The sequence below is a fragment of the Olea europaea genome, chromosome 13, assembly GCF_002742605.1.
Source record: "Olea europaea var. sylvestris chromosome 13, O_europaea_v1, whole genome shotgun sequence".
NCBI lineage: Eukaryota > Viridiplantae > Streptophyta > Magnoliopsida > Lamiales > Oleaceae > Olea > Olea europaea.
Genome location: NC_036249.1, coordinates 7,314,495 through 7,328,686, shown reverse-complemented (window position 1 = coordinate 7,328,686; position 14,192 = coordinate 7,314,495). Strand labels below are relative to the sequence as shown.

Sequence of the window (14,192 nt, the reverse complement as noted above, 5' to 3'; positions counted from 1 at the left end):
AATTATTAGTAATATAAGGTATAATTTTAATCTACAACCAACCAAAAAAAAATTTCTCCCGGAGGATCCAACATGCACGGCCGATGGTGCTCATCGGGTGCTGGATCCGCGCCTGCCGATGGGGATTAATTAGATATAAGTACGTATATGCGTGTACATATATATGGTGGCGGAGAAAAGTGAGTGGGGGTGGCTATGCAGGCGGTGGTGAGGTGTCGTTCTCCCATGAAACATGGTGGCGCATGAAAGCGTGAGGTGTTTCCATTTCATGGCTGTTTGACAACTAGGATGGCCTCTTCACATCTCTTCTCCACTTACACTTTGTGAAGCATGAAAATTTCTAATTTTGTATTTGAAACAAATTTGAAAAAAAAAATAATTATTTATTATTTATGTAATTCAAAGAATTTTGTATAATAACTTTAAAAAAGGGAAAATGCTACAAGAACAGGGGATTGACAGTGCCCCTGACTGAACTCCACCTATAGGATGGGCGGGGGGTCTCAAAAAAAAAAAAAAATCTTTAGAAAAAAGTTATATTTCCTGTTTGGTCAAAATTAAGATTAAAATTTTAGTAGAATTCAAAGTTAACAATTAATTTAATGATATTCATAACTTTTGAATTATACATTTCATCAATTTTTATCAAAATTAAATAAAAATTTAACTTTAATTCCCACCAAATATGGACATTATATTTCTTTCTAAAGCGATATTTCATTTAAGATTAAATTTTTTTTATTATTCTTCCGTTGTTTCTATTTCACTTAGATTTATTTCGAGGTATTTAATAGAAACTTCAAATTATAGAACTAAGCACTAATGTTACGAAAGTATTAAGTTAATTGTATTATCCATTTAGCATCTGTTTGGGTAAAATTTATAAAGTGAATATAAATTTAATATACATCGACATCCAGGATAGGGTAAAAGAATGGGACCTATTACGGGATAGCAACCAAATTCTAATATTAATTTCAATCACATATTTATAATTACTATTCATTTATTATCCACACATTTTATAGTACTTATTATTATTCCTCTTTAGTAATTGATTTATAAATTTGCCAAACTTAGGCTAAATTTTGTTCTCAAGGTTCTATAATATTGGCAATTTTAAAAAATGGTTCATACTATGATCAAAGTACGAGAGTGGAAGGACAAGTCAAATTTAAGCAAGAAAAACATACTTGAGATGAGAAATTTATTGTGCTCGTGATTGTGCTAATGTTTCGTCTTCCTTTCCTTTGAGGTTTGATGTGGTTAGAAACTTAGAACATAAAAAGATTCAACGTCTTCAATAGGAAATGCAACTTGTTTTGCCATCTTCAAAAGTTCATTTCATGGAACCGCTCTAACTTGATAGAATCTATTGCCAAATCTCAGGGGAGAGAAAACCCAAATGCGATGCCATTGCAAACTTTGAATATTATATTAGGATTGTTGGAACTATTTCTCAAAGGATAGGGCGATGAAGCTGATGATGTTAGAGAAAGTCACTTAAATTTTAGGATGCAAAATCTTGACTTCAAGGCACATTACAAATATCATTTTCTTAAGACGATATTTATCCCATCGTATTTGAACTGTTTGTGGCCCACATGCCCAATATAAAATGAAATAAATTTAATTTTAGATAGTGGGTTAATTAACTGCCTAGAAAACTTCCCATTTGGTTATTGGAGGGAAGTTATTGCAGAAAAAACCACCCACTTCCACAATGGATGAAAGTTTTTTTGGCGGTTGCTATATATATATATATATACACCAAAAGGGTCCCTAGCCAAATCCATACAAAATTCCTGCAATATTTTCTCTCCTAAAGAAAGTCGTGTGTTTTATTCTATCAAATTAAAAGGAATTATAAAGTGAGTTTTGGTTAGAAGATCGTTGGTGTTTTAAAGATCCGTTTCTACAACAAACTTTCTATTAAATCTTGAATACATGATTGGAGATATGTCTTACGTATCTTATATGTGGTATCAGAGCCATCATCTATACTTGTAAGTCAAATTTTTCTATTTGAATAGGTAATAAATCTGTTGCATATTAATATATATGCTATTGCTACGTATATATGTTCTGAATACAATTAATTTCTACTTTCCAAGACAAAGTCATCACTAGATGATGGTGGCGGTCCCTTTTACTTGAAGCAAAATGCCATAATATGTTTAAATTCATAATTACACAGTTGCAGGCTTTTGATCCATAGTGTACAAATGGTAGTAATTATTGTTTCTATTTAAATATGTGCAAAAGGCGCTCTAGAATTTTGTGCATATATTTTCAGTTACAAGCAGAAAGTATCTATTGATATAAATACGTAGTAGATGTACTGCTTTGTATTTTTAATTAGCACTAATCCATTTACTTGCTGTAGTATAAATAATTTATGGAGGCATATTAATATTTTACTAAAGCAGTATGTGTTTAACAAATATTATTTGAAATATTATGTGAAGTTCAAAGGTGACCTGTTTTATAAGTAATTGATTTCTTAATTGACAATCATGATGTTAAATGGTTAGTTTTCTAATGGATTTGTAAAATTAATGGGTACTTGAAATGCATATGGATTATGTGCAGTATTTATTCATTCCCTTTCACATCATGTCTTGAATTAAAATTTGAATTGATGTTGTTTGACCTTCTATTCCTATATGGAGAAATAATTGTAATATAGTATAACGTAATTGCTTGAGTTCTGCTTTAATCGTGTAAATTCAACCTGGTTATGTAATTCTTTAATGGAATCAATTTCAAAGTAGTCATTGTGCCATTTAAATTAGTTAAAATTCATTAATTAGTTATATTAATTATAATTGCACTAGACATTGAACATACCTTTGATTACATTACATAAATTTACAGTTCTATGTTTAAGCTACAATTTGTTTATTCATTGGTATTTTAATTATAAATAGTGCGGTTATTTAAATTTTTACACACATAAAAAAATCTTGGTTTGGAGACGTCATTTGAGGTTTCGACATGTTATTATAACTTAAGATTAGCCAAAGCATCTTTAGTTATAATTTTATGTCATGAATATAAATCACATAAGGAATTATTTGGTGATATATATGATACCTGATAAAGTGCAGTTAATTATCATGATGATTATTTGGGCCCTCGGGGAAATAGTTGTATTAAGAATTTAATTGCAATAAAGTAATTATTAAACATCGAAATAAGAAATTTCCTACGCCCACAAGTATGGAAATTACTTGTATTTGATATGACCAAAGTCTTTGTAAACTCAATGTGTGATAACAACCTCTACCCACAGGAAGGTTTGAATTAACATAATTAAATTGACATTGGTTAATTCAAAATAAAGATAGTTTTCATAGCATTAATGTTTGTATTTATTTTATGCAGTGGTTTCTAGTTTTTTCAATGATTCTATTCGAATTCCAATTCTATGTGGTGATAACTTTTCTGACTGGAAGGAGAAAAATCTCCTTACTTTGAGATATATGAATCTCGACTTGGCACTCTGTGTGGATGAACCACTTATCCCTACGGAATCAAGTATACCAGAAGAGAGGTCACTATATAAATTGTGGGAAAGATCCAACCGCTTAAGCGTGAGTCTTGTGAAAACTCAAGTAAAAGCATTAGGGGATCAATCCCTTAATATGATAAGGCCAAGGACTTCATAATGGCTATTGAAGAGCAGTTTGTAAGTTCTGACAAAATGTTGGCCAACACCTTAATGAAAAGATTTTCAGGCATGAAGTTTGACAATTCTAAAGGTGTGCGTGAGCATATAATGGAAATGAGAGACATTGTTGCTCATCTTAAATCCCTGGAGATAGAGATTTCGGAGTCATTCCTTGTTCATCTCGTTTTGAACTCTCTTCCTACGGAGTATGGTCCATTTAAAATATCATAGAACACACATAAGGAAAAATGGACTGTGAATGAATTCCAAACAATGTGTGTCTAAGAGGAAGAGAGGCTAAAGCATGAAAAGTTGGAAAATTGCTCATCTGACAACTCATGATAAGGAAAATGAGAACAAGGGTAAATACTGTCCTAAAATGAGGAACACAATGCTGATGAAACAAAAGGGTAATAAGAATGTCTATTTTTTTTTGCAAGAAAAACGTGCATATGAAGAAGGACCGTTTCAAGTATATAAAATGGCTCGAAAATAAAGGTACTCTTATCTTTCTAGTGTGTCATGAATATCTTTTAGTTAATGTTCCAAACAATACATGGTGGATTGATTTAAGTACTACAAGTCACATTGTCAATACTATACAGGGCTTTCTGGACCTAAGGAAGCTGCAACCAAGTGAACAAAGAGTCTATTCTAGAAACCAGTTGAGTTCAACTGTTGAGGGCGTGGGAATCTTTCAATTAGTTTTAAATTCTTGTTTTCATTTAGATCTTAAAAACACTTTTTATGTTCCAAGCTTTTCTCATAATTTAGTTTCTATTTCAAGATTAACACCTTTGAATTTCAAGTCTGTATTTGAAAACAGAAGCTTTAGCTTATTTCAAAATTTAGTTATTATTGGACATGGTATTTTGGTTGATAATTTATATAAATTTGTTTTGGATCCCACTTATGAGTGTAACTTATTCGAATTGTATGGTGATGGATTGACAATAAGCGTTGTATTGTTAAAGAGAACTCGTCTAAGTTATGGCACATGATATTGTGACATATTGCCATAAGGAGGCTTAAAAGATTAGTAAATGATGGAGTTTTACCAACTCTTGACTTTACTAATTTTGGGACTCGTATTGACTGCATAAAAGGAAAGCAGACAAACAAGACCACTAAAGGTGCCAAGAGGAGTTCAGACATTATTGATATTATTCACATAGATATTTGTGGACTTTTTCCTGCTCCATGTTTAAATGGTCAGAGATATTTTATCTCATTCATAGATGACCATTAAAGATATATGTATCTCTATCTTCTAAATCATAAGGATGAGGCACTAGATGCTTTGAAGATTTATAAAGTTGAAGTAGAGAAACAAAAGGAAAGAAAAATCAAAATTATAAGGTCAATTAGGGGTGGAGAATATAATGGACAGTACACAGAAATGGGACAAATGCCAAGTTCGTTTGCTAAGTTTTTAACAGAACAATGTATCGTAGCACAATATATAATGCCAAGCACACTACAACAAAATGGTATAGCTGAAAGTAGAAACATGACCTTAATGGACATAGTTAGAAGCATGGTGAGCAATTCAAGCCTATCTCTGAATCTGTGGAGTGAAGCCTTAAAAACTGCTGTATATATCTTAAATACGGTTCCATCTAAGGCAATTCCAAAAATGCCATTTGAAACTTGGAATGGATAAAAATCTAGTTTGAGACATATATATATTTGGGGTTGTCCAGTTGAAGTGAGAGTTTACAATCCTCATATAAGAAATTTGACCCAAGAACAGTTAATGGATTTTTCATAGGCTATCCAATAAACTCCAAGGGCTATAAATTCTATTGTCCTACGCACACTCCAAGGATTGTCAAAGCTAGAAATGCAAAATTTTTAGAGGATCATGAAGTGAGTGGGAGTGAGTTTCCTAGAAATATTGATTTTTGGGAAATGAACGAATCTGTTGGGTCATCTTCCAATCCGAGTTTATTGATTCCTTTTAGAAGAAAGAATTCAAGTACAATTGGAAATGAACCAATTCAAGAACAACCGTTACTAAATGAGAAAAACACAGAACAAGAACCCTCACTCAATGTTGAACCTATTACTACTCAAAACATGCAAAATCAAGATGAGATAGTATGTATAAGAAGATCCTCAAGAATAAGGAAACCTGCAATTTCTAAGGATTATGTTGTATATCTTCAAAAGTCCGATACATGTGTTGAACTTGACAATGATCTTGGATCGTTTTCACAAGCTATTGAGGGAGAAAATTCAAGTTTTTGGTATGATGCCATGAAGGAAGAGATGGAATCTATGGCTTAAAAATCAAGTTTGGAATCTCGTTGAATTGCCAGATGGACATACAGCCATTAGTTGTAAATGGGTCTATAAGACCAAAAGAAATGCATCTGGCACCATAAAACAATATAAGGCTAGACTTGTAGCCAACGGTTTCACTCAAAATAAAGGTATCGATTACCATGAAATATTTTCTCCAGTTTTTAAGAAATATTCATTTAGAATTATAATGGCTCTAGTAGCTCATTTTCATTTGGAGCTACATCAGATGGATGTCAAAAACAGTATTCTTGAATGGGGACCTTGAAGAAGAAGCATACATGAAACAGCCTGAAGGATTTGCTAGGAAAAAGGTAATCACGTGGTTTGCAAATTAAGAAAATCTATATATGGGCTAAAACATGCTTCCCGATAGTGGTAATTAAAGTTTTACAATGTTGTTACTTCATATGGTTTTACAAAAAATATCATTGACCAGTGTATATATCTTAAAATTAGTGGGAGCAAATACATATTTCTAGTCCTATATGTAGATGAAATTTTACTGGCAAGCAGCGATTTGGGAATGCTACATGACACAAATCGATTTCTTAGTCAAAATTTTAAATGAAGGACATGGGTGAAGCCTCTTATGTAATTGGCATAGAGATTGACAGAGACAAATCTAAAAGGTCATTAGGATTGTCTCAAAAGGCTGACATTGAAAAAGTTTTGGAAAGATTCAGGATGAAGGATTGTGCATCAAATGTAGCACCCATCGTTAAAGGTGATAAATTCAGTCAGAATCAGTGTGCACTAAATGATTGGAAAGAGAGCACATGATTTCTAGACCCTATGCTTCTGCTATTGATACTTTGATCAATCCAGGTATAAAACATTGGAAAGTTGGTAAGAAAGTGATAAGGTATCTACAAGGAACCAAAGACTACAGACTTACATACATTCTAAAAATCTTGAAGTTGTTGAATATACAGATTTATATTTTGCTGGATGTGTTGTTCAGGATGCATTTTTCTTCTAGCTGTATCTTGGAGAAGCAGCAAGCAGACTATAATTGCATCATCTACCATGAAAGTATAATTCATTGGTTTCTATAAAGCTACAACACGGGCATTATGGTTGAGAAAATTTTGTCAAAGGCTTAAGAGTTGTCGATAATATAAAAAAGCCTTTGAAGATTTATTGTAATAATTCGGCTGCAATTTTCTTTTCAAGAAATAATAAAAGTTGAAGTTGAAGCAAACATATCGACATAAGATATCTGGTTGTCAGGGATCATATAAAGAAAAATGAAGTGGCCATTGATCACATCAAGACGGATCCCATGACTAAAGCCTTGTCGGCTAAAGTTTATAAAGCTCATGTTGAGAATATGGGACTTATGTGCTTAGTTGATACTCCGATGTTCGATTTTTACGATTGTTTTTTGTATTCGAAATAATGTTATTAGTGCACTTAAAGTTTGTAATTTAGATATCTATTATGGTTATTAAAGTTTAGACCTTGAATGACTTATAGGAAGTTCATTCATAAAGTAAAGTATTCACTAGAGGTGATCATACTTGTAATACATGGAAGGAAATGTTCGACTATTAAAACAAGACCACCATGATTCAAGTATTGTGAATTTCTACTTGAGTAGGTTATTAGTTGTGTTAAGCATATGGCCATATTAAATACCCACTTTAAAATTAATCATTGAACACGTGGACTAAGTGGGAGTATGTGAACCGTTTGTGACCCAGATGGTCAATATAAAATGAAATAAATTTAATCTTCGAAAGTGGGTTAATTAACTGCCTAGAAAACTTCCCATTTGATTATTGGAAGGAAGTTACTGCCAGAAAAACCTACCCACTTCTATGATGGATGGAAGTTGTTTGGTGATTGCCTATATATTTGCCAAAAGGGTCCCTAACCAAAAAGCCGTACAAAATCCCCACAGTATTTTATCTCTTAAAGAAAGTCTTGTATTTTATTCCATCAAATTAAAAGGAATTCTCAAATGGGTTTTGGCCAGAAGATCGTTGGTGCTGTAGAGACCTGTTTCCACTGCAAACTTTCAACTAAACCTTGAATAACATGGTTGGAGGTATGTTTTAAGTTTCTTACATTGTATACCCGCGATGCACATTGAAAGGCAAAAATACTTCTAGGATGCAATGTAACTCAAACATTTGCGTCATAACTAACAAAAACAATTCAAACACTAAGGAGATAAGAAGTCGAGATATGTCTTAAATTTCTTACACTGTATACCCGTGATGCACATTGAAAGGCAAAAATACTTCTAGGATGCAATGTAACTCAAACATTTGCGTCATAACTAACAAAAACAATTCAAACACTAAGGAGATAAGAAGTCAATCTCGAAAGATTTGTATTCTTCATTGTTGTATTTATAGAAATAACAAACTTTAGAAGCTTGAAGTGAGAGTTTGGCAGAATTTCACTTACGATTTTTATAAAAGGCGATAACATCCATTTGACAAATTTATAAAGTAACTTATTAAGAGAAATAATAGTGAATCCTACAAAATGTGCAATTAATAATGATAGTTATTAAGAAAGTATGAGTAAAATTAATATTTAATTTTGACTGAATTTAGAAATCAGCTTCTAAATTTTCATCACTATTTGAATTTAAGATATTTGCATGTCGTGATATCTTTTTTTTTTATAAAGTTGAAACTAATATAGAAGAGACATTTTTAAATTTACACTTGCAACTCTCACCTCCACCACACCTATGGGTCTGTTGGATTCAAAAAACAATAACTAGTTTAGTTATTTGAAAACAATGGAGAAGAAACTATATGAAGCAGTGATAGAGGGCAATGTAGAATCCTTGCTTAAACTTCTCCAAGAAGATGCGTTGATTCTTAATAGATGCATTTTTACATTTTTGGGAGACGCCTTTCCGTGTAGCACCATGCTTGGACATAAAAAATTCGTATTCGCCCTTGTGCAGCAGAAGCCTGAACTAGCTAAGGAGTTAGTTCATCACCTCTTCATTTAGCAACAGCAAAGGGACATGTCGAAATTGCTAAACAATTGGTTTTCGTCAATCCACAAACATGCTTTGCTAGTGATGGATATGGGAAAAATCCAGTTCATGTTGCAGCCATGAAAGGCAGGAATCGTAATCATCGATAGATTTGATAATGGTATGGCGACATTGCTGATATGGCGATAAAGTGAATGATCCTTGTTAGAAAATCCATAAGGTTCTTAAGGCAAAAGAGGGAACGTCAAGACTCGATCCACGTCAACAGCAGCACAGTTTAATATATATCAAAAGACTGCATTTGTCTATTGTTCTCAAAGAAAAAAGTAGACTCTGCATGTCCGCTCTTTTTTCTAATCGAAGATCGACATATATTGTTCTATGTATTCAAGGATAATATTACTATTGGTTCTTTAGATCCACAAAATACTACTATTTTTATGCCGTTTTATATCTCATATTTCTATCTCACGTGAACTGTGAAGTGCCACTTGCTACATATTATTCCCAGTCTTTCATTTTTCACGACCAAAATGTAATAAATAGATAAAAATTGTTCTTCGGATTTCCCTGTATTGCCGGCCCTTTATATTCGTAGACAAAATGTGCATCCAAGCATGATGAAGTAAATTTTGTGGACTCTAGCTATTTGGGCTTAATTAACCTTATATGCATAATTAAAATCTTGTAGAATCCAACATGTAGGACAATCTATATCTCCATCAACTTGGTGAATTTTTATCTGGTAATTTATCGCATCTGTTGACTTCTTTACTAGTAGAAAGACTAGTTCAAAGAATCCTAAAACATATTTACATCGATCATCGCCTTTCATTTGGCGGTTGCTAAAGGTTATCTTGAAGTAGTAAGAGCTTTGTTAACAGCTAATCCTGCAATGCGCCTAACTTGTGATAGGAACGGACTAGCCCCTGTCCACCTAGCAGCGATAAAAGGACGGGTCAATGTCTTACAAGAGTTGCGTCGAGCAAGACCGACTGCAGCCCTAGTGGCTGTTCATGGAGGGAAACCATTCTGCATTTGTGTGTGAAACATAATCAGATAGATGCTTTGAAGCTTATAGTGAAGAGTATTGAAGATTATGAGCTCGTAAATTCTAAAGATAATGATGGCAACATTGCCTTACATTTAGTAGTGGCTGATAAGCAAGTTGAGGTATGCTTATTCCACTGTCTTCAAGCTTCATTAGTATCATAAAGTTGATTTCTTTGCGCTCTGCCAACAGTTACTCTAGTCCTATATAAAATAGTGTAGAGCCTAATGTGCTAAACATTTATCCCTCGATCGCTATTGTAATCTGTGGATCATATACAGTGGAACACGTGTTTATTGAAATAAATAGGTCAATGTTGGAGTGGAGTGGAGTGAAGGGAGAGGAGAAAACCTACAGCAGCAGCCATCAAGGGACATAATTTCTTTGTGCTCTGCCAACAGTTACTCTAGTCCCTTAGATAGAATTTTATGTTAGTTTGTGTAGAGCCTAATGTGCTAAACACTTGTCCCTCGATCGCTGTTGTGATATGTAGATCATATAAAGTGGAACATGTGTTTACTCAAAATAAATAGGTTAATGTTGGAGTAGAGTGGAGTGGAGTGAAGGGAGCGGAGAAAACCCACAACAACAGCCATCAAGGGACGTAATTCTCACATTGAGATAAACCACTAATAGGTACCTGTGTCTGATTTGCTTGTCTTATGAATCGGTTCATTTATTTTTGCTAATAGATGTGAGGAAATATAATATTGAATTGAACCAAAAGATCAATGAAACAAGGCAAGTTATTAGTGTAGCATACTGAATTTGAACCTGAAATCTGTCTTATGTTTTACTTTGTTGATAAAATTTCAAACTATGTGTAGGTCATACATTTTTTGCGTACGAGCATTACAGTCGAGGTGAATGCACCGAATCACAATGGCATAACAGCAATGGACATTCTGATTCCTTATAAGTGCTCTAGCTTTTGGAAAAATGAAAGATAATTCAACATCATATGTTCATCAATGCGTGGCACCTCATTGTTGTCTTAATACTCTGATAACCAGAGATCGACCTTAAACAAGTAGAAGACCAGTTGGAGTTATTCAAGGAGCAGGATGATTGGATGGAGAAAAAACGAAGTGCGTTAATGGTGGTGGCTTCACTAATTGTGTCATGGCATTTCAAGTTGGAGTGAACCCTCTTGGTGGTATTTGTCAAGATGATAAAATAGTTGGTTCGCAAGGTAGCTTGGTCTCATGTTCACGTAACGTGGGGACTTCTATATATGCAACTTACTATCCTCAAGGATACAGAGCATTCTTGATTGTTAACACGACAGGCTTCATTGCATCCCTCTTGCTAATGAGTGGTTTACCTATACGTCGAAGATTATTCATATGGATAAGAATGATTAAAATCCACCTTAATTTCAGTGGTGTATCGTATTGCATTATATAGAGCTTTACAAGATAGTATAAATGGAATACAAATCAATAATTTACAATGAAATGGAAACCGTGCAAATGAAATGAAAATCGTGTAAATTAGCCTCCTTCAATTACGTGATTGGCCTTGGCATGCTATGGGAAGATTGTGATTGAGGAGTAATATCCTCAATCACAGTATTATTTCCAACACCCCCCTGCAAGCTCAACGTCGGATTTGATCGGACACGGAGCTTGGAACGAAAGAGCTCAAATAGAGGTCGAGGAACACTCTTTGTAAAGATATCAGCAACTTGTAGATGAGATGGGACATATTCTGTACGAAGTTTTCCCGCGACAACAAGCTCACGAAGAAAGTGGTAGTCCAATTCAACATGCTTGGCCCGCTTGTGTGAAATCGGATTGGAGCTTTAAAAAATGGCACTTTTGTTGTCACATAAGAGAGTGGGCTGCTGAGGCATGGATACCTTGAGGTCATGCAGGAGATGTGTGAGCTAAATGAGTTCAGCGGCAGTGGAGGCAAGGGCACGATACTCAGATTCATAGCTGGAATGAGAGACAGTCGGCTGTTTCTTGGCACTCCAGGAAACTAAATTGTCGCCAAGATAGATAGAATAACCAGAGATCGAACGATGAGTATCCGGGCAGTCGGCCCAATCAGCATCAGAATAGGCTACAAGAGCACCAGGAAAAGTGGAAGGGCGAAAATGTAGGCCATAGTGAATTGTGCCTTTAACATAGCGGAGGATGCGTTTAACAGCCAGAAAGTGATCATCAGTGAGAGCGTGTAAGAATTGACTGACAGAGTTGACAGCATGAGCAATGTTGGGCCTTGTGATAGTCAAGTACTGTAGTGCACCGACGAGGGATCTATAGAGAGTAGGGTCTGAAAACAGAGAACCATCAGCAGAAAGATGTTGAGAAACAACCATGGGCGTGTGAACAGGTTTACTGTCAAGTAATTGAGCTTGAGTAAGAATGTCCCGTGCATATTTGAGCTGACTGATGAAGAGACCATCAGAAGTTGGAGTGGCTTCAAGACCAAGAAAATAGCTGAGAGAGCCTAAGTCTTTAGTGACAAACTCAGAGTTAAGTGTACGAGTGAAGCGGGCAAGAAGTGAAGAATTGTTGCCTGTAATAATGATATCATCAACATAAAGAAGTAAATAGATAATATCGGACTTCTGATGAAAGACAAATAGAGATGTGTCCGCACGGCTGCAAGAAAACCCAAGGCAAATAATAAAGGAGCTAAAACGTTGAAACCAAGCACGAGGGGCTTGTTTGAGACCATAAAGAGCTTTCTTCAACTGGCAAACATGGTCTGGAAAGCGAGGATCAATATATCCTGGAGGCTGTTCCATATAAACTTGATCAGTAAGAGTACCATTGAGGAATGCATTTTTGACATCAAGTTGATGAAGGGGCCATTTTTGTGTAACAGCGAGAGAGAGTACAACCCGAACAGTAGTAGCCTTGATTACGGGACTAAAAGTATCAGTATAGTCAAGACCAGGGACCTGTGTATAACCTTTGGCAACAAGGCGGGCTTTAAGGCGCTCAACAGATCCATCAAGTAAGTATTTGGTTCGGAATACCCATTTGGAGCCCACAATGTTGGTGTTGGCAGGGCGAGGTACCAAAACCCAGATGCGATTATTCTGTAATGCATGAATTTCTTCATCCATGGCAGCAAGTTACGCAGGATTTTTAACAGCAGATTTGAAACATTTGGGCTCAGTCGATGCAAAAAGAGCAGAAAGAAGACCAGAAGAGCCCAAGAAACTAAGATTGGCTGGATATCGAGTCTTGAAAATGCCAGCTTTAGCTCTTGTAAGCATAGGATGAGTGGCCAACGGGACCACAGCAGTAGGTGTGGGATCTGCACCAGGTTCAAGAGGAGATGAACTTGGAACCGAGGTCTGTAAAGAGGCACCTGCAAAAGAATGAGGATCCTGCAAAGACTCAATCACTGGATCAGTACACATAATACATGGATTAGAACTGGATTGAGTGAGTTGTGAAGAACGAGTGTCAGGGAGTGGGGGAGGTGGATCTGTATGGGTGAGGCTAGGTTCCAAAAAATTGGAAAAGTTAAGGGAGGATATGGGTTGAGCTTGAGAGGTAGCAATGGAAGGAAAATGAGTTTCATCAAATTGAGCATGGCGAGTAATATAGAGCTTAGAGGTGGAAGGCTCGAGGCAACGAAACCCTTTGTGAGAGGGAGTGTAACCTAAGAAAATACATGGGATGCTGCGAAGAGAAAATTTGTTAGGCATATAATCTCGTAAGCAAGGATACACACAACAACCAAAAGGGTGAAAGTTTTCATAGTTCGGAGGGTTACCATACAAAATCTCAAAAGGTGATTTACCTCCAAGGAGTGGTGTAGGCAAGCGGTTGATGATGTAAGCTGCAGTGCTGAACGCGTCAACCCAAAAGCGAGGAGAAATGTGGGAGTGAAAAAGGAGTGTTAATCCCATCTCAGTTACATGGCGATGTTTTCTTTCAGCACGACCATTTTGGGCGGGTGTGTATGGACATGAGAGCTGATGGTGAATGCCGCTAGAGCGGAGATGATCTTGGAAGAAATTACTGGTAAATTCACCACCGCCTTCACTTTGGAAAATTTTAATTCGAGTGGAGTATTGATTTTCCACAAATTTTTGAAATTGAATAAAAACATTCTAAAAGTCAGATTTCAATTTTAAAGGATAGAGCCACGTGAAACGAGAATAGTCATCGATAAAAATAACATAATAGAGAAATCCTAAATTAGATTTGACTGGAGACGGACACCAA

At 35.3% G+C, this 14,192-nt stretch overlaps 1 protein-coding gene across 1 annotated transcript; it reads left to right on the top strand.

The window, feature by feature from the left end:
• Positions 1 to 8,738: 8,738 nt before the first annotated feature.
• LOC111408385 lies at positions 8,739 to 11,140 on the top strand. The gene is made up of 7 exons (XM_023038151.1): positions 8,739 to 8,932; positions 9,724 to 9,796; positions 9,861 to 10,118; positions 10,306 to 10,426; positions 10,689 to 10,741; positions 10,824 to 10,881; positions 11,010 to 11,140. The coding sequence occupies exons 1-7, from the start codon at positions 8,739 to 8,741 to the stop codon at positions 11,138 to 11,140; spliced, it is 888 nt and encodes a 295-aa protein (XP_022893919.1).
• The last annotated feature ends 3,052 nt before the right edge of the window (positions 11,141 to 14,192 follow it).